The following is a 22,919-nucleotide window of genomic DNA, read 5'->3' as shown; positions in this document are numbered from 1 at the left end:
GGATACAGTGTGTATAACAGTTCTTTTTACGATAGGGACAGTTTCCGTGTTTAAAATTATACTTTAAAAAGTTAACCCCAAAAATGGGTCCCCAAAACAAGCTCTTTGAAGACAAAGAACTAGTCTCTTTAAAAACGATTTACTTTTCATTATGAAATCATTGTACGTATGCTTTTTAAAGAAAAAATGAGGAGATACAGAAAAGTAAACACAAGAAAAACCATCAATCACCCACAGTTCTCTCACAGGCCAACGCTGCCTGGAAAGCTTGTTTGAAAGGAGCACCATTTCAGCGGAAAGTCAAGGAGCAGGAATGTGCAAGGTGGAGGACACTCGGGACTGAAGGGATAAAACTGAAAAGACAAGCGGGGAAGGGCATGGCTTAGGGAAAAATAAGAAAAGAGCCGTGGGTTTGCTCTGAGGTCGGGAAGCCTGAGCTTGAAAACTGAGCAGATGAGTAGTGGAGGGGGTAGGACTTCCAAGAAGGGCGCCACGTGCGCAGTTCCGATTCTCCCCCGTGACCGGTCCCAGATGCTTAGCACACGGCCGGCGCCTGATACATATTTCTGGCCTGAATGAATTGGTACACACAAAGCAGGCCCTAAACCCCTTCCCGCCACGTACGGTGGCCTCGCAGCCACTCCGCCGCGGGCGCGCTGCTCAACACGCCAGCACCCGCCCCTCGGGGCTGCTGACGCGCTCGGGACGCAGGCGAGGAGCCCGGTTTCCAGGGCAACAAGCGCCGGGCCTCCGTTCTTCCGCCCCTGCTCATGCGTCACTTCCGGCCGCTCGCCGCAGGTCTCAGCCTCCTGGTGGAGAGGTTCCCATGGGAACAGGATCCCCTCGTCTACTTGGGGCGTGGTGGTGGGGATGGTATTAGCCAAAATGAATCTTCGGTTGTGCGGGAGGAGCAGGTGGAGGGAGGCAGGTGGAGTTTGGCTTCCGTCCCCCCAGCCAATCGCTTTCAAATCCGCCCCGTGGGCGGTGCAGGGAAGAGGACGCCTCTCCGCCGCCAGATGTAGAGCATGCGCAGTCCCACCCAGGCAGCCGCGGGGATCCAGTGTTCCGGGATTTCCGCCCATCCGGAGGGAAGCCAGGGGGGCGTGGCCTGGGTGGGGGGAAGCGGGGCGGGCAAGCGATGGTGTTGATTGGCCAGTTGGAAGCCGGCCGGTGGAAGCGCCGTAGACCCCTGTGGCGGGCTGTGGAGTTTCATTCATTCATTCATTCATTGAATGGATTGATTCACCAACTTTCACTGAGAGTACGCTATGTCAGGCGCTGGCACTCAGAGATGAGTCGCACCTGGTCCCTGTCTTCCAGGAGCCCGCGATTTTGCTGACACTCTGCAGTGTCCTCTCCTTTCTTCCTTTGCAACCTTATCGCCTCTCTTTTCCTAGATCTGGTGTGATAGAGTTTTTGTACAGGGAGGTGACACCCAGCCCATTTTAATGCAGGGACCTTCCCTGAAAGGTGCCCATCTCTGAAAGCAGCAGTTGACACTGAAAGGCCGGAAGTGGAATCTTGGCTAGCAGCTCAATTACTGAGCCACTTCCATCACTTTACAGTCACTCCTGAAGAGAATAGTTATTTGCTGGGGGTTGTGAGGCTTAAAATGAGCTCTGCCATTTATCTTGGAGTTGAATGCCAGTTTTACCCCGATTAGCTTGTGTGACTTTGGGACATTGAGGGGAGGCCTCTGGTTGTCCAGCGCTGGCTGAGACTAGAATCTGAATAATTCTAAGGTGAAGGATTTAGTAAACCAAAACCAAACTTTTGGCTCCAGATCTAAAGCACCCTCCCCAAACAACACTGGTAATAAAATGGACTTGTAAATAGCCATTGTCTGATTCTTGTGTCTTATTTATCAAGTGTTCCACACTCAGGAAGGGAAAAAAGGAGTGTTACTGCTTAGTCTCTTATATTAGGAAAACCTACCTTATAGGGTCATGGTGAGGATTATATGAGAAATTTGTGCTAAGCACATTGCATGTTACCTGCCAGGTAATGGTAGCTACCACAATGGTATTATTTTGAAGGAATAGATGTGAAAGACCTGCTCAGGTGGCTGGTTCTTAGTGGTGCCAAATAAATGTAGTTAAATAAATGAGTCTCTTCCCTCCTGGCTTGGGAACTAGAAAGCCCAGGTCAGACACGGCACTATGGACAGGTATCTGAGTGGACTGCATGTTAGAGAGCCCTACAACATGGAAAGGAGTAAGGAACCCTTTATAAAACTTTTGGGGGATCAGAAATCCCAACATGATGGACTTTGCCCAATGTAGGCTGATCACATCATGCAACCAGAACACTTTTAGCTACGACGATAGGCAGAAATTGGGATTGTTCCAGGCAAATCAAGATATATGGTCACCCTACCCAAAAGCCGTACAAATAGCATGTGACAGAACTGAGATGGAACTTAGATCTGTCCCACTCAGTCTTAAAGTGCTTTCCCATATTTGATTTTTTTAAAACAATTGTTAAGAAATCTTTTATTTTCTTTTTTTTGAGGATTAGCCCTGAGCTAACATCTGCTGCCAATCCTCCTCTTTTTGCTGAGGAAGACTGGCCCTGAGCTAACATCCGTGCCCATCTTCCTCTACTTTATATGTGGGCCACCTACCACAGCATGGCTTTCCAAGTGGTGCCATGTCCACACCCAGGATCCGAACCAGCAAACTTAGTGAGTGATGGATTGGGTGCTCCGACCTGTGCTTTTTTGTTGTTGTTGTTTTCTTGTTTGTTTTTTTAAAGATTGGCACCTGGGCTAACATCTGTTGCCAATCTTCTTTTTTTTTCTTCTTTTCCCCAAACCCCCCCTAGTATACAGGTGTGTATTCTAGTTGTGAGTGCCTCTAATTGTGCTGTGTGGGATGTTGCCTCAGCATGGCCTGATGAGCGATGCCATGTCGGCACCCAGGATCTGAACCCAAGAAACTCTGGGCCGCAGAAGCCCAGCACGTGAACTTAACCACTCAGCCATGGGGCTGGCCCCCGACCTGTGCTTTAGACTCATGTGTCAGTGATAATTCTCAACTCCACGAAGCCTCTTTGGGCATTGGTCCTCATCTTTGAGAGTGCATGATTAGATATTTCAGGGAAGCAGATTCTGCCTCATTTTACTGGAGAACTTTCTAATAGGGCTCCATATCATCAGTGCTTTCTGTCTCTGTTAGCACCTTCATAGAGGGGATCTGGTGTGGGTGTGAGGCTGGACCTGATGATTTTAGAGGCTCCTTCCAACCCAATTTTAGGTGTCCACAAACTCCTTGAGAGCAGGTTTGGTATATTTGAATTCTCAGCATTCAGAGGATATACCCAGGAAATGTTAAAGCTATAAAAGGAGAACAACCCTAGGAGTAAGACAGCCCTGGGATTGGTCTGTACACCCCCATTTGATGGCTGTGGGGCGGTGGTAAGCCCTTACATTCTCTGAGTCTCAGTTTTCTCATTGGTAAAAAAGAATAGTCACCTCTCTCCCCCATAGATTTGCAGAGACAATAAAATAAATTAATATAAGTGAGTATGTTGTAAACAGAGAAACATTGTACAAAAATAGGAATGTTCTCTTTTGCCAGCTTTCAGTCTTGCTTTCCAAATTGCTTGTCTTATCCATTTATAGAGAGAATGAGAACAGACAAGGACTATGGAAAGAGTACAGGCCATAGAGTCAGACAGCCCCGGATTTGAATCCCTAAATAGCACCAGCCACTTGTGTGGTGCTAGCCAAGTGGTGTGTCCTTTCTAGACCTCAGCGCTAAGAATAGCTACCTTGCATGGATCTTATGAAGGCTGTGAGCTAAGCATGGAGCTCTATTCCTGATACAAAGACCTCCATAAAGAGTGGCGTCTTTTTTTTTATGGTGTATAATCCTTTTAATGTATTGTGGAATTGAGCTTAATTTTTTTTATTGAGTTCATAATAGTTTATATCATTGTGAAATTTCAGTTGTACGTTATTTCTTGACTGTCACCACATAAGTGCTCCCCTTCACCCCCGTGCCCATCCCCCAACCCCCTTCCCCTGGTAACCACTGAACTGTTTTCTTTGTCCATGTGTTTGTTTATATGCCACATATGAGTGAAATCAACTGGTGTTTGACTTTCTCAGTCTGGCTAATTTTGCTTAGCATAATTCTCTCCAGATCCTTCCATGTTTTTGCAAATGGGATGAATTTGTCTTTTTTATGGCTGAGTAGTATTTCATTGTATATATATACCACATCTTCTTTATCCAATTATCAGTCAATGGGCACTTGGGTTGTTTCCATGTCTTGGCTATTGTGAATAGTGCTGCAATGAACATAGGGAACGTATGTTACTTTGGATTGTTGATTTCAAGTTGTTTGGGTAGATACCCAGTAATGGGATAGCTGGGTCCTACGGTAGCTCTATTTTTAGTTTTTTGAGGAATCTCTACAGTGTTTTCCATAGTGGCTGCACCAGTTTGCAGTGTATGAGGGTTCCCTTTTCTCCACACCCTCTCCAACATTTGTTATTTTTAGTCTTAGTGATTATAGCCATTTTAACAGGCATAAGATGGTATCTTAGTGTAGTTTTGATTTGCATTTCCCTGATGATTAGTGATGCTGAACATCTTTTCATGTGTTTCTTGGCCATCTGTATATCTTCTTTGGAAAAATGTCTGTTCATCTCCTTGGCCCATTTTTCGATTGGGCATTTTTTTTTTGTTGTTCAGTTGTGTGAGTTCCTTATATATTATGGAGGTTAACCCCTTATAGGATATATGATTTGCAAATATTTTCTCCCAATTGGTGGGTTGTTTTTGTTTTGATCCCAGTTTGTTTTGAAGAGTGGCCTCTTTTAATATCTGTTTTCTGTGTTCTGTAACTGTCAACCTGCACTCTTTCTTTTAAAGTTAATTTTTATTGAGTTAATGATAGGTTACAATCTTGTGACATTTCAGTTGTACATTACTGTTTGTCAGTCGTGTTGTAGGTGCACCACTTCACCCTTTGTGCCCACCCCCACACCCCCTTTCCCCTGGTGGCCACTCATCTGTTGTCTTTGTCTACATGTTTAAATTCCTCATATGAGTGGAGTCATACACAGATTGTCCTTCTCTATCTGGCTTATTTCACTTAACACAGTTCCCTCAAGGTTCATCCATGTTGTTATGAATGTGACAATTTTATCCTTTTTTATGGCTGAGTAGTATCCCACTGTATATATACACCATATCTTCTTTATCCAATCATCAGTTGATGGGCACTTAGGTTGCTTCCACGTCTTGGCTATTGTAAATAATGCTGCAATGAACATTGGGGTGAATTGGACTTTTGGAATTGCTGACTTCAAGCTCTTTGGATAGATACCCAGTAGTGGGATGGCTGGGTCATAAGGTATTTCTATTTTTAATTTTTTGAGAAATCTCCATACTGTTTTCCATAGTGGCTATACCAGTTTGCATTCCCACCAGCAGTGTATGAGGGTTCCTTTTTCTCCACAACCTCTCCAACATTTGTTACTTTTTGTTTTGGTTATTTTTGCCATTCTAATGGGTGTAAGGTGATATCTTAGTGTAGTTTTGATTTATATTTCCCTGATGATCAGTGATTATGAACATCTTTTCATGTGCCTATTGGCCATCTGTATAATCTTCTTTGGAGAAATTCAACCTGCACTCTTAATCCCATGGAGCAGCCACCTTGGGCAGCTTTTGTGGTGTTCTGAAGGTACCTCTCTGTCAGGCTCTGGGCACCTCTGTCGAAAATTCTTCCTGGCTATCTGGCATGCTGCAAATTCATTCCACCTGTTTTGCCCTGAAGATGTGTTCTGTTTATAACTCATTTCTACTCCTTGGAAAACAGTTCAATAAAAACTCAATTGGTTTTCCACTAGCCCAGGGCAAGGATGAGAAATAGCATATTATTATTTTAAAAAAATATGAATAATAAAATAAGACATAAAACAGCACTGGGCACATAGCAGAGAGTCAATAAATGCTTGCTGGCTCAAAGCAAAAGTGATGGCTCAGTTTTTCTGTGGCTGCTGTATCTGCTGAGAGAGCCACTCCTGTCCTCCATTACATTTTTTAATTGAAAACGAAATACATGTATATGGTAAAAAATTCAAACAAAACACAAAAATACATAAGGGAGAGAGGGTCCCTGGTCCTCTTTTTTCTCAGCCCTCCCTTGAGACGCCACTTTTTACAACCCCTTGTGTATCTTTCTAAATAGGATACATGTGTTCTAAGGTATGTATGTAAATTCCTTTTTGTTTTATTTATTTATTTTTAACATAGAGGGGTTTAAATCCAAACTGGGTGCCTTAGCCCTGGAACCAACGGACAGCTGTCTCACACCCAGGGCCTGTTCCGAGCCTTTGATGTGGATCAACTACTGGGGCCCCCAAAGTCTGGAGTGGTTTTACCCACGAGTGATGGGGACCACGCACCAGCACTCGGGCAGTCTGCTCCTGGCTCAGGCTCTGCCCTCAGCCTCCTGCCCCCTCCAGCCCCTGTGACTGTGCAGATAAAGCACGCCCGCCCGGGGAGCACGCTGAGACCGTGAGTGCCCGTTTCTCAATCTGAAAAAGGAGAAAATTATGCTCCCCGCAGGGGTAGTTCTGAGCATTGGCGACAACGCCTGTGGGTGCTTGGCCCCCGGAGCGACACGAAGCCCGGCTCGGCGCGGGGGCAGGTGGTGTGATCCTGTAGGGGTTTTGCAGGGGCCTCCGCCGAGGGCTCCACTAGGAAGGTGAAATTTGAGCTGCGTGCCGTGAGGGATTAGAAACTGGCGCGGAGACAGGACTGGCCCCTCCTTCGGGATGCGCCGCCCCAGCAGCAAAAGCTTTTCTGTCTTTGCTACTCTCCCTCCCCGGTCTCCCTCCCTTCCCCCTCCTGGTACCCCCTTCCCCCGCTTCCTTCCTCGCTCCTCCCGCTCCCCCCATTCCCCCTGCTTCCCCCCTTCCTCTCTCTCTGTCCGTCTTTCTGGTCTCTTTCCCTCCTCCCCAGCTTCCCCGGCGTCTCTCTCAAAACCCGGAGCGGATCGCCGGCCCGGGACTAGCCTCGCGCACGCGCAGGAGCGCCGCCGGCTAGGTCGCCAGTCGGAAGCGCCAGCTCTGAGCCGGGGAAGCGGCAGCAGAGGCTGCTCGGCCCCGCCGCCCGCCAGGCCGTTGGCTCCTGCTCCGGGCCCGGGGCTACCGGCTGTGTAAGTGCGAGGTGGGGGGCTACCGGGCCGAGGATCAGGCCGGCTGCGGGAGGGCCGCGAGTGTGTCAGGCGTGGAGGGCGCGAGTCAGCGGGTGTCCCTCTGAGGGGCGCGCGCCAGCCCACACCTGCCCGGGCCTCCGACCCCGGCTGTTACCCCGCCTGGCGCCCCGGTCACACCTGTGCAGGGCCGTGTCCGCAGCCGTCCCCCAGCCGGCCCACACCTGCCGCCTCGTGGGCCCCGGCCCCTGCCTCCTCAGTGTGCAGCCGTCGACCCCTTCCCCTCCTGCGCCGGCGGGTCCTCTCCGCTCGGACTGGCTCTGCTCGGCCAGCGGCCCCGATCCCCGGACCCGGCGGGATCTGGGGACCTCCGGCCGGGGCAGGTGTCCGAGCTGGGCTGCAGCCCACGGCCCCGGCCGCCCTCCCGGCCCAGCGACCCCGGGGCTTCACTCCTCTCCCTTTTTCCTCAGTCTCTCTGAATTAAAAGTGCTTCAGATCCAGCCCGGCGACTTCAGGCGCTGTTTCCCAGGATGAGATCCTAGTGTTGTAAACTGCAGTTTATCCCAACGAAGTCCCGGGGAAAGAGTGACAGTACTGTGCTTGCCTTGGGTCTTCTGCCTCTGGCGGTCCCGTCCCAGTTCCCCTTCCCGATGTGAATGCCTCTTAACCCAGAGTTTTCTGGTTTTAGGATGGCGGGGGGGGGGGTGCCTGATTGCACATGTTTTTATAGAGAGAGGGATTGACATGTTGAAAGCAGGTCTCGGTTTAGTTCAAAATGAGCTGACAGGCTTGGAGCTGTGACATCCTCCATCCCCCCATTCGCCCCCTCCGCCCCCCCCCCCCCCCCCCCCCCCCGGTTTAAACTAGTGACTGTCAATTTTTTAAAAGACAGTTAACAGCCTTGTAGTCCAGCCCAGCTAGTATTTAACAGGAAGCAACAGCACTAGAGGCTTGATGTCGGAGACCCAGGTATATTGCAGTCCTCAAGATCTCCTGACAAGGTTTCATTTTGTTTGTTTTTCTTAAACTGTATGGCAGACGAGTAGTATAGGAGTAGGACAGAGGGAAACAGAGTTGTCGAGAAATATTTTTTAAATAACAGCTTTATCGGAGTATCGTTCACATACCATAAAATCCACCCATTTAAAATGTGCAAGTCAGTGGTTTTTAGAATATTCACAGTTGTGCAACCATCACCGTGCCAGAACAATTTCATCACTTCAAAAAGTAACTTCATACCCGTGGGCAGTCACTCCTCCTTCTCCCCTCCTGCAGCCCCTGGCAGCCTGGAATTTACTTTCTGTCTCTATGGGTTTGCATATTTTGGTCATTTCATGTAAATGGGATTGTACAATATGTGGCCTTTTGTGACCGGCTTCTTTCATTTAGCATAATGTTTTAGAGATTCATCTGTGTACTAGTGGTATCAATACTTTGTTTCTTTTTCTGGCTGAGTAATATTCTATTGTACGGATGGACTACATTTTGTTTATCCACTCATCAGTCGGTAGACATTTGTCTTGTTTCCACTTTTTTGGCTATTAGGAATGATGCTGTTGTGGACATTCATATACAAGTTTTTGCGTGGACATATGTTTTCAAATCTCTGGTCTACACCTGGGAATAGAAGTCCCGTTTATATGGTAACTCTGTGTTTAACTTTCTGAGGAACTATCAAGTTGAAGAAATATGTTTTTGAAGTTTTAATATGTGTATTAGATTTGTCTCAGAAACAGAACTGGCTCAGTGCCAGGTCTTATTTCATCCTATTTTCTCTTGAAGAAACCAGTGGAAAAGCGTGGACTCTGGAGCCTGGCTCCAGCTGGTCGCTTAGAGATTAGGGGACCTTGAGCTAATGACATAGCCTGGGGTTCTTCGTCTGTAAGACTGAAGATAGTAACGATTGTTCCTTAGGAGTATTGTGAAGTCTAAATATGATAAGTTGTAGAGAGCCCAGTGCAGTTCCTTCCCCACCTTAGAGGAGACACATTTCCTCCTGTGTTAGATGCATATTTTCCGTCTAGGGCAAAAGTGAACAAGAAGCTTGCTGATACTGAGCTGCTTCAGGGGAGAAACCCGTGCCTGAGGTTCTTAAGTTTATTGAGCTGTGGCATGGATTTGATTGCTGGTCTGCTTTTCAGTGTCTAGTTAGAACTGGAAGGGGCCTAGAGGGATCATTTAGTCCAGGGTGACTTAGTTGTTTAGATGTCATAGATTGGGAAATTCCAGAAAGCTGGAGGGTCCATAACAGGGCTGTCAATTTTTATTTTCGCCCAGATAGGACAATGGAAAACAACCGCCAGATACTCTCATCATCATTTTATAAAAGCTGGGATGTTTCAGCTCCAAAAAATGGGGGAAGATCGTAACCTAAAAAGAAATGATAAGAATAATAGTTAATATTTATAAAGCGCTTACTACATTTTCTTAAGTTTAGTTTTATGAAGAGCTCATACATTATTCTTATTTTTCTCATATTACTTCAGCCTAGAGAAGCTAAGCACCTCCTGTCCTCAGACCTGTGTCCGAGACTCGCTGTCCCCTGCCTTCAGGCAGGTCTGGGTCTGTAACACGCTGCCTTCTCTGGCCCTCTGTCTTGCTTATGGAGGAAGGGTGTTACAGGAGCAGCATCGTCTATTGACAGATGAGAAGGGCCGAGGCTCTGAGACTGGCTAACCTCTTGAAAACTAGTCTATCAGCTTCTTGAAGTTGGACCTCCTTTCTTTTTTAAGCCCTTAAAAATTTTGAAATATATAATACATCAAAGGTATATGTGATGTTTACGTACAGTTTAAAGAATAGCAAAACAAATGCCCTTGTATTTACCATCCAGCTGAAGAAATAGAGCATAACTTCTACTTCTGAAGCCTGCTGTTTCCCTCTAAAACTGCATTCCTCTTTGCCACCCAAGTAACCACCATCCAAAATTATTTTTTCTTTCTAGTTTTACCATATGTATAAATATCCCTAAACAATACATTGTTTAGTGTTGTCTGTTTTTGAACATTATATAAATGGAATTGTACTGCTTGTGTTAGTTCACAACTGGCTTTATTTACCCATTATGTTTTTGAGATTCGTCCATGTTCCTGCAGTGTGATTCGTTTTCATTGTTCTGTAGCATTCCATTGTGTTAAAAGATCACAGTTTCTTTCTGCGTTCCCCTGACAGCGGACATTTGTGTTGTCTCTGGTTCGTGCCTCTAAGAACCTTTGTTTATGTCTCCTGCCATCCATGTGCCAGAGTTCCCCTGGGAGGGGAATTGCCAGGTTTAGGATCTACCAGTCTACACGCCCATCTGTCATACGAGAGAGTTACCTTTGGTCTACATCTTTGCAAACACTTGATGTTTTTCATGGTTAAAATGTTTTGTCTGTACAGCCATGTTCAACAGCATTATTCACAGTAGCCCAAAGCTAGAAACAACCGAAATGACCTTCGATGAATGAATAAATAAAATGTGGTATATACATACAATGGAATATTACTTAGCATTAAAAAAGAAGGAAATTCTGACACATGCTACAGCACAGATGAACCTTGAAGACATTCTGCTGAGTAAGATAAGCCAGTCACAAAAGGACAAATAGCGTATGATTCCATTTCTATGAGGGATCTAGAGCAGTAAAATTTGCAGAGACAAAAAATAAGAAAAAAAAAAGGGAAGAATGGTAATTGCCAATTGCTAGGGAGAGCGGGAGTGGGGAGTTCTTGTTTAATGGCTACAGAGTTTTGGTTGAGGAAGGTGAGAAATTCTGGAGATAGTTGCACGACAACATGAATGAACTAAATGCCACAGAACTGTACACTTAAAAATGACAAATTTTATGTTGTGAATATTTTGCCACAATAAGTTTTTTTTTTTGGGTGGTCAGTCTGGTAGGTGTGAAACGGCCTATGTCTGTGGTTTTGATTTGCTTTTTCCTGATTGCTGTTGAAGTGGGGCGTCTTTCTGTACATGTCTTGGCTATGTGAGTTTTCTCTTCAAAGGCGTCTATTCGAGCATTTTGCCCATATTGTGATTGGGTTGTGTATTGTCGATGAAAATAATCCATAACCAATCTATAAATGGAAATTTAGGAGAGGTTATTCTGAGCTAAAATGTGAGGACCATGGCCCAGGGCCTTTCTTCCCGAAGGAAGAAAGGGCACCAAAGAAGTGGGGTGTACAGAGTGGTTATATGCCCCCATAGAGGATGTTTCACATAGGATTGGAATGTCCTTTTTACAACAGTCACGAGACTGCTCTGTTGGCACAGCAATTGATGGACACAGCAGGTAGGTCTGCTGTCTTGATGGACACAGCAGGGTGGCAGGTCTGTTGTCTCGAGCTGGGTGGTCACACGTGAGCTGGGTGGTCAAAGGTGAGCACAGCAATCAGTTCCTAGCCTAAGGAAAGATGCTTATTGCTAAGGAAATGCCAATGTGGGGGAAAGTTGCGCCTTTATCTTAAGGCCATTTGTTCTTGTCATAGTAAAAGTTTAAAGCAGATATACAATGTGTGCTCGATGGCCATGTCAGGCCCTTTTGCAAAAACAAAGTCAGGCCGAATTAGGTTTACGCCAAATGGCTTCCTCATATACTCCAATATATCCAATTGCTTGCCATTTCTATTTGCTGGTATCTTTTTCTAACTCATAGATTGCCCGTTGTCCTAGTGCCAGTTGTTAGAGTCTGTCCTTTCCTACTGCCCTACAGTGACAACTCTGCTGCACTTCAAATTTCCGTGTATGTGTGAGTCTGGTTCTGGGCTTGATTACATTCCGTTTTTCTCTTTATCCCTCTGCCAATACTGTGCCGGCTGTAGCCTTTTATTTGGTCTTCCCCTCCCCTCACAGATTTATTGAAATATAATTCATATACAGTCAGTTCACCCATTTAAATAGACAATCTAGTGGTTTTTAGTGTATTCACGGAGCTGTGCAGCCATCACCACAATCAATTTTAGGACATTCATCACCTCAAAAAGAAGCCCTGTACCCCATTAGCAGTTATATCTGGTCTTGCTATCTGGTGGGACAAATGCCTCTTCCCAGTGGTGGTTCTTCAGGAGTTTCTGGGCCATTCTTTTTCTTTTTTTTTCAGTTATTTTATTGAGATCATAATGGTTTATAACACTGCGTAATTTCAGGTGTACATTGTTATTTATCAGTTCTGTATAGACTGCATCATGATCATCACCAATAGTCTAATTTTTACCTGTCACCGTATATATGTGCTCCTTTACCCCTTTCATCCACCCCCCTACCCCCTTCCCCTTTGGTCACCACTAATCTGTTCTCTTTATCCATGTGTTTGTTTATCTTCCACTTGCAAGTGAAATCATGCTGTCGTTGTCTTTCTCTGTCTGGCTTATTTTGCTTAACATCATACCCTCAGGGTTCATCCATGTTGTTGCAAATGGGACAATTATATCTTTTTCATGGCTGAGTAGTATTCCATTGAATATATATACCATATCTTTATCCATTCGTCAGTTGATGGGCACTTGGGTTCCTTCCATGTCTTGGCTATTGTGAATAATGCTGCAATGAACACAGAGGTGCATAAGTCTCTTTGAATTGTTGATTTCATGTTCTTTGGATAAATACCCAATAGTGGGATAGCTGGATCATATAGTATTTCTATTTATAATTTTTTGAGGCATCTCCATAATGTTTTCCGTAGTGGCTGCACCAGTTTGCATTCCCAACAGCAGTGTATGAGGGTTCCCTTTTTGCCACATCCTCTCAAACACTTGTTATTTTCTATCTTGGTAATTACAGCCATTCTGACAGGTGTAAGGTGATGATATTGCATTGTCGTTTTGCTTTGTATTTCCCTAATGATTAGTGAGGTTGAACATCTTTTCATGTGCCTGTTGGCCATCTGTGTACCTTCTTTGGAAAAATGTCTGTTCATATCCTCTGCCTATTTTTTGATCAGGTTGTTTGTTTTTTTGTTGTTGAGTTGTATGAGTTCTTTATATATTTTGGACATTAACCCCTTGTTGTATATATGATTTGCAAATATTTTCTCCCGGTTGGTGGGTTGTCTTTTCTTCTTGTTGATGGTTTCCTTTGCCTTGCAGAAGCTGTTTAGTCTGATGTAGTCCCATTTGTTTATTTTTTCTTTTGTTTCCCAGCCCTGAGTAGACATGGTATTCGAAAAGATGCTCCTAAGACCAGTGTCAAAGAGTGTACTGCCTATATTTTCTTCTAGGAGTTTTATGGTTTCAGGTTTGTTTATTATTTTTTTTTTTGAGGAAGATTAGCCCTGAGCCAACATCTGCTGCCAATCTTCCTCTTTTTTTTTTGCTGAGGAAGACTGGCCCTGAGCTAACATCCGTGCCCATCTTCCTCTACTTTATATGTGGGATGCTTACCACAGCATGGCTTGCCAAGGGGTGCCATGTCTGCATCCAGGATCTGAATCAGCGAACCCTGGGCTGCCAAAGCAGAATGTGCGCACTTAACTGCTGCACCACCACTGTTATTGTGTTGCTGTTAATTTCTCCCTTTAGGTCTATTAATAGTTGTTTTATATACTTTGGTGCTCCTGTTCTGGGTGCATACATATTCATAAGTGTTATGTCCTCTTGGTGGAGTGTCCCTTTTATCATTATATACTGCGCCTCTTTGTCTCTTGTTGACTTTTTTATCTTAAAGTCTGCTTTGTCTGATATAAGTATGGCAACACCTGCTTTCTTTTCTTTGCCATTTGCTTGGAGTATTGTCTTCCATCCTTTCACTCTGAGCCTGCGTTTGTCTTTAGAGCTGAGATGTGTTTCCTGGAGGCAGCATATTGTTGGTTCTTGTTTTTTAATCCATCCTGCCACTCTGTGTCTTTTGATTGGAGAATTCAATCTATTTACATGTAGAGTGATTATTGATATATGAGGGCTTAATACTGCCATTTTATCTCTTGTTTCTGGTTGTTTTATATTTCCCTTCCCTTGTATTTGTGACTTCCCCCTTCAGTTTGGTGGTTTTCTGTGATGGTTTTCTCATTATTTATGATTTGTGTCTCTGCTCTGATTTTTTATTTAGTAGTTACCATGAGGTTTGTATAAAAGATCTCATAGATGAGATAATCCGTTTTCCTTAAAAAAATTTTTTTCCTCTTCAAAGCCCCAGTACATACTTGTATATTCTAGTTGTAAGCCTTCTAGTTCTTCTGCTTGAGCTGCCACCACAGCGTGTCTGCTGACAGATGAGGGGTGTCATTCCATACCCAGGAACCAAACCCAGGCTGCTGAAGTGGAGTTTGCCAAACTTTAACTACTAGGTCATCAGTATTGGCTCAAGATAGTCCGTTTTCTGATAGCCTCTTATCTCCATTAGCCTAATCAGGTTCCACCTCGTTCCTCTTGCCCTTCTAAGTTGTTGTTGTCATCACAAATTATTTGTTTGTGATGAAAATGAAATGTTTATAGTTATTTTTGATGCTTTCCTTCCTTTTATCTTTTATGTTATAACTAAGTGTTTGCTAACCTGTTCTGATGGAGAGCTGCAATTTTCTGATTTTTGTCTATTTATCTCCTTGCTCAAGGCTTTGTAAACCTTTGCCTTTTTGTTTCAGGGAAGAGGGCATCCTTGATCATTTCCTGTAGGGAGGTCTGGTGGCAATGAACTCCCTCAGCTTTTGTTTATCTGGGAAAGCTTTTATTTCTCCATCATATCTGAAGGATGGTTTTGCTGCATAGAGTATTCTTGGCTGAAAGTTTTTGTGTTTCAGTATTTTGAATATATCATTCCCCTCTCTCCTGGCCTGTGAGGTTTCTGCTGAGAAATCCACTGAAAACCTGATAGGGGTTCCTTTGTAGATTATTCTCTTCTGCCTTGCTGCCCTTAATATTTTTTCTTTGTCATTGACTTTTGCCAGTTTTACTGTTATATGCCTTGGAGAAGGTCTTTTTGCATTGATTTAATTAGGAGTTCTATTGCCTTTGTGTATTTTTGTACACAAAAATTCTTGTGAATTTTCCCAGGTTTGGGAAATTCTCAGCTATTATTTCTTTGAACAAGCTCTCTGCTCCTTTCTCCTACTCTTCTCCTTCTTGAATACCTATAATCTTTATATTGCATTTCCTAATTGAGGTGGATATTTCTCGAAGAATTTCTTCATTTTTCCTAAGTCTTAGTTCTCTCTCTTCCACCTGAAGCATTTCTACATTTCCGTCCTCTAAATCACTAATTCTCTCCTCCATAATGTCAGCTCTGTTTGTTAAGGTTTCTAGATTGTTTTTTATCTCATTCATTGTGTTCTTCATCTCCAGAATTTGTTTGTTTTTATGTCTAGAGTTTCAATCTCTTTGGTGAAGAATTCCTTCTACTCATTAATTTTATTCCTGAGTTCATTGAACTGTCTTTCTGAGTTTTCCTGTAGCTCATTGGGTTTCTTTATGACAACTATTTTGAATTCTCTGTCATTTAGATTGTAAATTTCTGTGACTTCAGGATTCATTTCTGGAGACTTGTCATTTTCCTTCTGCTCTGAAGTGTTAATGTAGTTCTTCATGGTGTTTGATGAAGTGATCCTTTGCTGGTGCATAATGGTAGTATCAGGTTGCAGATTCTTCCTGCCACTACTAGGGGCTGGCAGGAGCTGTGTTTTATGAACCTACTGCATCTATTGGAAGTTGTGCTGATAGGGCTTGTCTGCATCTGCCCGTTGGCTGCAACTGCTTAACAGGTCACACATGCATGTGCAGGTGCTCTGGTGCAGATCCACTGCCTTGCCCAGGGACCACCTGAGCTGCTGTGCTAGGTGGGAGGGGAGGGATGCTCTCTTTTGTGCATATGGGCCTGCTCTGCGCTCATGGGTGGTTTGTCTGGGCTGCTGCGCCTGGTGGGGGTGCCCACGCGGTGGCTGAGCTGCGCCACTCGGTGTGGAGCATTCCCATGGACTGGGCTGCTACTCTGAAAGTGAAAGCACTTGCGTGCAGGCCTGCCTGTTCCCTGCCTCCACTTCAGTCATGCACCAGCTGTTGTGTGAGGACCCATGACACCTAGATCACTGTTGCTGGGGAAGAGGAGCGGGAGGGGATCTGCTCACCTCCTTCCACTGCTTCCTGGGGATCCAGTACCCCAACCTTCAGATGTATGGCTGTGTGGATCTCTCAGATGTCCTATTGTGCTTTGTAGGGAATCCTCTGTTGGTTACTGAATGTCTGTTTGGTTGTAACTTAGTGGGGAGAGATTAAGGGAACAGCTCACTCCACCATGATGCTGACATTACTCTCTTGGCTATTCTTGACCATAAATTAACTTGTTACATTCCGTGCAAAATCTAGTAGGAATTATAAGCAGAATTGCATTGAATTTATAGATCAAATTGGAGGGCATTGACATCTTTATGACATTAATTCTTTCTACCCACAAATATGTCTGGGACCCTCTCTTTTCATCTGTACAGAGCCTGGCACATAAGAAGTCCTCACTAAACATTGGGTATGTGAATGATGAGATTTACAGATCATTAGTTTCAACTGTAGCCTTTCACAAAAGAGAAAACTAAATGTCAGTAAAACTCCATGATTCACTTCTGGTCACACAGAGTCACAGCCAGTGCTTGAACCACCTTGGCGGACTGGTGCAACCAGAGTTCCCTGCCACCTACTGCTAATGCCACAGCAGCATCCTTTTTGCTAATAATGCATGCCACTTTAAATTTTACTAATTTGATCTACCTGTAGGTGACTTTTCTGAGGTAGGCCTATATGTGATTTGTGCACATGTTAATAAAGATCTGTATTTGGGAGAACTCCATGCCTAGTGTAGTGCCCGGCACAGAGTGATCCACTGAGCACTCACTTGAATTGGGGAAAAACCACAGTAAGGGTTGGAATTTCCGTTATGCTTCCAAATTCTCAATTTCTAGAACCTGTTATACCTTGATATAGCCTACCTTAATTTTAGATGCAAACATATTGAATAACTTGATGAAACTTCATTGTACAGTATTGTAGAAAGAAGGCTTTGTATGACTTTTTCTTTTTTCTAACCCTTGTTCTCCTGGGCATTGTAGGTCCTTCATCTCCTCAGCTGTGCCCAGGGCTTTCTTGGTGCTGTGATGAGGCAGTATTTGTTACTAAGGCCCTTTCCTCATCTGCTCTGGACCTCCGTTTTCTTCTCTGCACAATGAAGGCTTAGACCAGATAAATGTTTTTCAGTTTCTTTTAAACCCATGCCTCCTTTCGAGAAATGCAAAACTCTCAGATCTCCCTCCTCAACCCTAACCCTTAAGATTTTGGTACTTCTCCCGAGGGGTGCCATGCCTCTTTGTGGAAGGGTCTTGTGATTTTGCTTCTTTCCAAGGTGGTGCAGAAAAGACTCTCCAGAGAAGTTTTGCAGAGAGGGAGCAGGAGAGAGGCAGAGGAGAGAGTGACATCATCCTTCAGAGTGTGAGCGTGGAGTGGGGGGCTTGGGTTTAAATACTGCCTATGATGTGGCCTCTCTATGATTTTGCACAATGTAATAAACCTCTCTTTGCTTCATTTTCTTCATCTGTAAAGCTGAGGTGATATTTAAAGGTTTAAATGAAGTAATATTCACATAAACCATTTATGTTCTGGATAGAAACAAGATATGTTAAGGGGCCAGGGATTCCTTTAAAAAAATCTTATTCATACCCCTCTGTCCGTGTATATTTTGAAGTTTGTGGAAGGTGAAGGTTCAGATCTAAAATCCATCATGAGTTAGGTGGCCTCAGGGACTGCATGTCCAAAATTCCTCCCAGTCCTCTTCCTCTCAGTCCAGGAGGAAATCCCTGCCATTAGAATTATACAGAGGTCTTGTAGAAATGGCCTTTTAATTTTGTTGTTTCCTCTGGGAGTGCTACTGCCATGATATTTGCAGTCAGGTTTTGATGACCTGCAGGTTGTGCAATTTGGAGTTCCTATTTAAGAAAAAGTTAGAAATAGGGCCACGGAAGGGGCTCTTGCAAGTGGGGCCTGAAGCCTAAGCTTGGTTAGCTTTGGGGGTACAGCTGCCTCTGGCCATGAGTACCCATCCCCATACTGTGAAGTCGGAACCTACTGATGGGTGCAGCGGCAGTGTTCACTGAGTGCATCTGGTGGGCTAGGTGTTTTCCTATTTGTATGGTATTTTCTGTATTTGATACAGTGAGCTCGTTTAATCTCAATATGCTTTTAAAAAAATCAGACTTTTTATTTTGAGATATAATGTAGATTCCCCTGCAGTTCTAAGAAATAATAGAGAGAGAGCCTATGTACACTTTACCCGGTTTCGTCTAATGGTACCATGTTGCAAAACTATAATATAATAGCATAACCAGAATATTGACTCACTAACCTCTTGAGGTATATATTATTATCCTCATTTTTTTTTTTTAAAGATTGGCACCTGAGCTAACAACTGTTGCCAGTCTTCTTTCTTTTTTATTTTCTGCTTTTTCTCCCCCAATTCCCCCAGTACATAGTTGAATATTTTAGTTGTGGGTCCTTCTAGTTGTGGCATGTGGGACACCACCTCAACGTGGCCTGACGAGCGGTGCCATGTCTGTGCCCAGGATCTGAACCAGTGAAACTCTGGGCTGCCAAAACGGAGTGTGCAAATTTAACCACTCTGCCACGGGGCCAGCCCCTATTATCCTCATTTTTATTCATGATTAAACTGGGGTTAAGAGAAGCACACCCGCCTGCCCCAGGTCACCTAGAGGGTTAGTTTAGGGTCAGGGGTTGAACATGGTCTTCTGATTTCCGGGCAATGCCATCTCCATTATGATGGTCTGTGTCAGAATCACTGTGTCCCAAAGTGGGCCAACAGCCCTCAAAAGTGTGCACCTCAAAGTCTTCTTTTTTCTCTTTGGGCAGGGACTTCAATTCATTTGGTCATTCATTCATTCAGCAAAATTTATCGAGACTTCCTATGGGCCAGATGCTTTCATATGGGTTATCTGATTTCATTCTTCAATGGTACTGGGAGTCAGGTAATGTTTTCTTTTCATATCTGATGAAGTTGGCTCAGAGAGGTAAGAAAACTCTCTCAGGGTGGTACAGTTTATAAAGGAGGGGTGATAGATGTATATTATCCCTGCTTTTATGTCAGGCCGAGTACCAGGTGCCTGACATTTGCAACCTCCTTTAATCCAGCCATAGTCTTATAAGGCAGGTTTTATTATCTCCGTTATTTTGCAGCTGAGGAGCTCAGGGAGACGGGAGTTCAAATCCAGATCTGGTGATTCTACTGTGGTTCTTTTCATTATATCCTGCTGAGGGGATGGGGGAGCAGTTCATTCATTTGTTCATTCATTCTTTCAGCAAACATTTTTGAGCACTGACTCTACATCGGTACCTGGCAAGGTGCTGGAAATAGAAAGATAAGAGACAGACCCTTTTCCGCAGGGGCTCAAAGCCTAGTCCAGGGGTTATGGTGTTGTGAATAAGAGCTGTGGTGGCCATATGCAGCACTCTAAGCACAAAATGTACTCCGCAGCTTTGCTCGGGGCTCACCCTGCCTTCCACGTGCCAAGTGTCAGAATCACTGTGTCCCAAAGCGGGCCAACAGCCTTCAAAAGTGTGCACCTCAAAGTCTCCTTTTTTTCTCTTTGGGCAGGGACTTCAAAATGAGCGTCCCTGACTACATGCAGTGTGCTGAGGACCACCAGACTCTCCTTGTGGTGGTCCAGCCTGTGGGGATCATCTCGGAAGAGAACTTCTTCAGGATCTACAAGAGGATTTCCTCTGTGAGCCAGATCAGCGTGCGGGACTCCCAGCGTGTGCTCTACATCCGCTACAGGCACCACTACCCACCCGAGAACAACGAGTGGGGCGACTTCCAGACCCACCGCAAAGTTGTGGGCCTTATCACCATCACAGACTGCTTCTCGGCCAAGGACTGGCCGCAGACCTTCGAGAAGTTCCACGTGCAGAAGGAGATCTATGGCTCCACGCTCTACGACTCCCGGCTCTTTGTCTTTGGGCTGCAGGGCGAGATCACCGAGCAGCCACGCACCGATGTGGCCTTCTACCCCAACTACGAGGACTGTGAGACGGTAGAGAAGAGGATCGAGGACTTTATCGAGTCGCTCTTCATTGTGCTCGAGTCCAAGCGTCTGGATAGGGCCACGGACAAGTCTGGGGATAAGATCCCCCTTCTCTGTGTCCCGTTTGAGAAAAAAGACTTTGTAGGCTTGGACACAGATAGTAGGTAAGTCTGCCTGAGGGCCCAGGTTCCTTGGCTTTGGGCTTGGGTTGTTTCCTTACAGCAAGAAGGGATAAGCAAATGGTGGGATTTTATTGCAGCAAGGGCTAGAAAGCCTTTGGGTAAGGGAAATCCTTTTAGGGCTAGTGGGTACACTTGCTCCCCCTTTCCAGCTGGGACCCTTCGTGGGACCCCCTGTGCTGCTGTCCCGTATGGTAACCGTGGCCACTTGTGGCTCTTGAGCACTAGAGAGGAGGCTAGTCTGAGCTGAGGTGTGCTGTAAGTAAAATGCACATCAGATCTGGAGACTTAGTCCGGAAAAAAGAATGTAAAATATCTCATTAATATTTTTATATTGATTACATGTGAAAATGATATTTTACATATATTAGGTTAAATAAAATATATTATTAAAATCAGTTTCAAGTGCTTGTTTTTTAAAATATGGCTACTAGAAAACTTAGCTTTATTTACTTGGCTTGTATTTTATTTCTCTTGGACAGTGCTGCCCTAGAGCACAGTTTGAAAACTTTTATTCGGTCTCATCCCTTGGGTTTATAGATGAGACGCTGAGTCTGGAGAGGCAACAGAGCTAGGTGCTAGCTGAGCAGGAAGCGGAGCCTGTGTCTCCTGCCTCCCACACCCAGCACTCGGCATGGGTCTGGCCCCTTCTCCCTACCTGGTAGCCACAGCGTCAGATTCCTCGCTTTGCGAGCAGAGGAGAGCGTGTTTATGTTCTCTGTAGAACAGGGAGTGTTGGACAGAGCAGGAAAAGGTCAGTCCTCACATTTACCCTGTGATTAAGTCAACAGCTTTACTTTGCACCAGCATTGCAATTAGCTCTTCTCTGCCCTCTGTTCTGTTCTCTTGTATTGCCATTCTGGCATGTGTTGGGCACAAGAGGACGAGATGCAAGCTTAGGCTGCAGCTCTTTCCAAGAGGTGGTCCTTTTTGCTGGGGAGAGTGTGGGGTAGCGGTGTCTCTCTGGTTTCGTGCCTTGGGCACTGAGTCTCCTCCGTCCTCTGTGGAATTTGGGCGATGGTCTCCAAGGTGAGGACTAAATGACACAGTGTACATGCTGGCAGAGTGCCCACTGCAAAGAAGGCCCTCAGTATGTTTCTTGAATTTACCTAAGATCAAACACTGACTTTCTGGGTGTTGGTAAGTCGGAGGAGAAGATGTCACAGAGTTGAGAAAAAAATAGGCCCAGGCCAGCCCTGCAAGTAAGAAGCACCGAGTAGCACAAGTCACACCTGCATGTGTGACTTTGCAGGGTCTGGAGTAATTTTTATTTTCTTACCTGGACATGTTTATGTGGCCTTGGGAAAGGACAAGGCACGTCATACCCACGACCTGTACTTAATCCTTGCAGTGGCCCTGTGATCTGCATTGCCAGCGCCCCCCTTTTATTGCTTGGATTTGAGGGGGCAGTTTTAGGGGCCTGGGCAGCTGCTGAGGGACAAAGCTGCTGTATGCACCAGAGCACCTCAAAAGCCTTTTACCTCACCTGTTGGGCCTCCTGGGCCATCAGGCGGGGCAGGCACTGGTGGTCATCATCCCTTAGAAAGTGGGTCTGCACAGTGCACCACTAGTGCCCTCTCCTTTGTTACTCCTTTGGTGCTGGTGACATTTTTGGCTCATAGACTCATTGGCTTTGAGGTTGCAGACCCACCAGAGAATCCCAGCTTGTTTTGCCTTTTTAAATCTGTGCTCACAATTTGGCGGGAGTAGGAAGACTGTTTCGGGACACCGTGCCTGGTGCGTAGTGGCTAATAATATTAACAAGTGTTTATCGAGAGCCTCCAGGTGCCAGGCACGGCTCTAGGCACTGGAAACACGGCAGTGGATTAACCCTCCCTCCCAGTGGGTCCTTTCTATTCTAGCCGTACTGTAAACACCCAGCCGTCATTTGAACTTCAGTGGGATAATGACACCAGTGACCTCAAATCAAGCACCTTCTCCTCTAATCTCTGTTAATCATTGTTGCTTTCAAGGCTCCATACTTCTCTAGTTTTTCAAAAGATTTGGTGCAGGAACGGAGCCTAACTCTCGTACATCTCTTGGTAGGAGTGATAAAAAGTGTCCAACCTGAAATGAGATCGTATTTTGCAGCTTGAAAGGAAATCTCTAGATGTAGTTTGGTTTGATGCACTGACCACACTGATGGGCCCCATGGCAGGTGGGCCGACGTCCCAGGAGCACTGGGGGTGGGTGGGTTTTACTTCAGGGTTCACATAAGACCCAGCTCATGAAAGCCCCCGGTGAATTCTCGTACACGTAGTGCTGTAGCTGTCGAAGTTATTTTTGTTCTTGTGTGTTTCTAATTTTTGCTTGTTCCTCTTTCTTTTCTTTTCCTTTTTTTTTTCTATCATACCGCCCTGTGAGTGTGTTGTTGGGTCTGAAAAGGTAGGCTGTGAACATATTGCCTTGAAAATAGCTAGATTTCCCTATGCGCTGCCTTCCCATTGCCTCCATTGCTTTAAAAAATGAAAACTTACTGCTGCTTAGATCCATCTGTTATATTGGTCATCTTTTTATTTTCTAATTCTTAAAAATTTTAGCTTTTTTAGTGCATAACCCATTGGTGTTTGATGTCTGTTAAA

At 45.0% G+C, this 22,919-nt stretch overlaps 1 protein-coding gene across 13 annotated transcripts in view; it reads left to right on the top strand.

Moving 5' to 3' along the window:
• The first annotated feature begins 6,513 nt into the window (after window positions 1-6,513).
• Window positions 6,514-22,919, top strand: part of TRAPPC9 (trafficking protein particle complex subunit 9) — a 623,416-nt gene continuing 607,010 nt past the window's right edge. For 4 of the 13 annotated variants that reach the window (XM_070481661.1, XM_070481659.1, XM_070481656.1 and 1 more), the window contains exons 1-3: window positions 7,044-7,175; window positions 19,729-20,322; window positions 22,693-22,722. In XM_070481661.1, the coding sequence (XP_070337762.1) occupies window positions 19,739-20,322; window positions 22,693-22,722 (614 nt within the window). In that variant the 5' untranslated portion in view covers window positions 7,044-7,175; window positions 19,729-19,738. Of the gene's footprint in view, window positions 6,533-7,018; window positions 7,176-19,728; window positions 20,323-22,692; window positions 22,723-22,919 lie in introns of those variants that run through there. The other 9 variants (XM_070481660.1, XM_070481655.1, XM_070481657.1 and 6 more) reach the window with 6 other exon arrangements.

The sequence above is a fragment of the Equus asinus genome, chromosome 12, assembly GCF_041296235.1.
Source record: "Equus asinus isolate D_3611 breed Donkey chromosome 12, EquAss-T2T_v2, whole genome shotgun sequence".
In the NCBI taxonomy this organism is placed as follows: Eukaryota; Metazoa; Chordata; class Mammalia; order Perissodactyla; family Equidae; genus Equus; species Equus asinus.
This window is presented reverse-complemented; position numbering and strand designations above follow the sequence as displayed.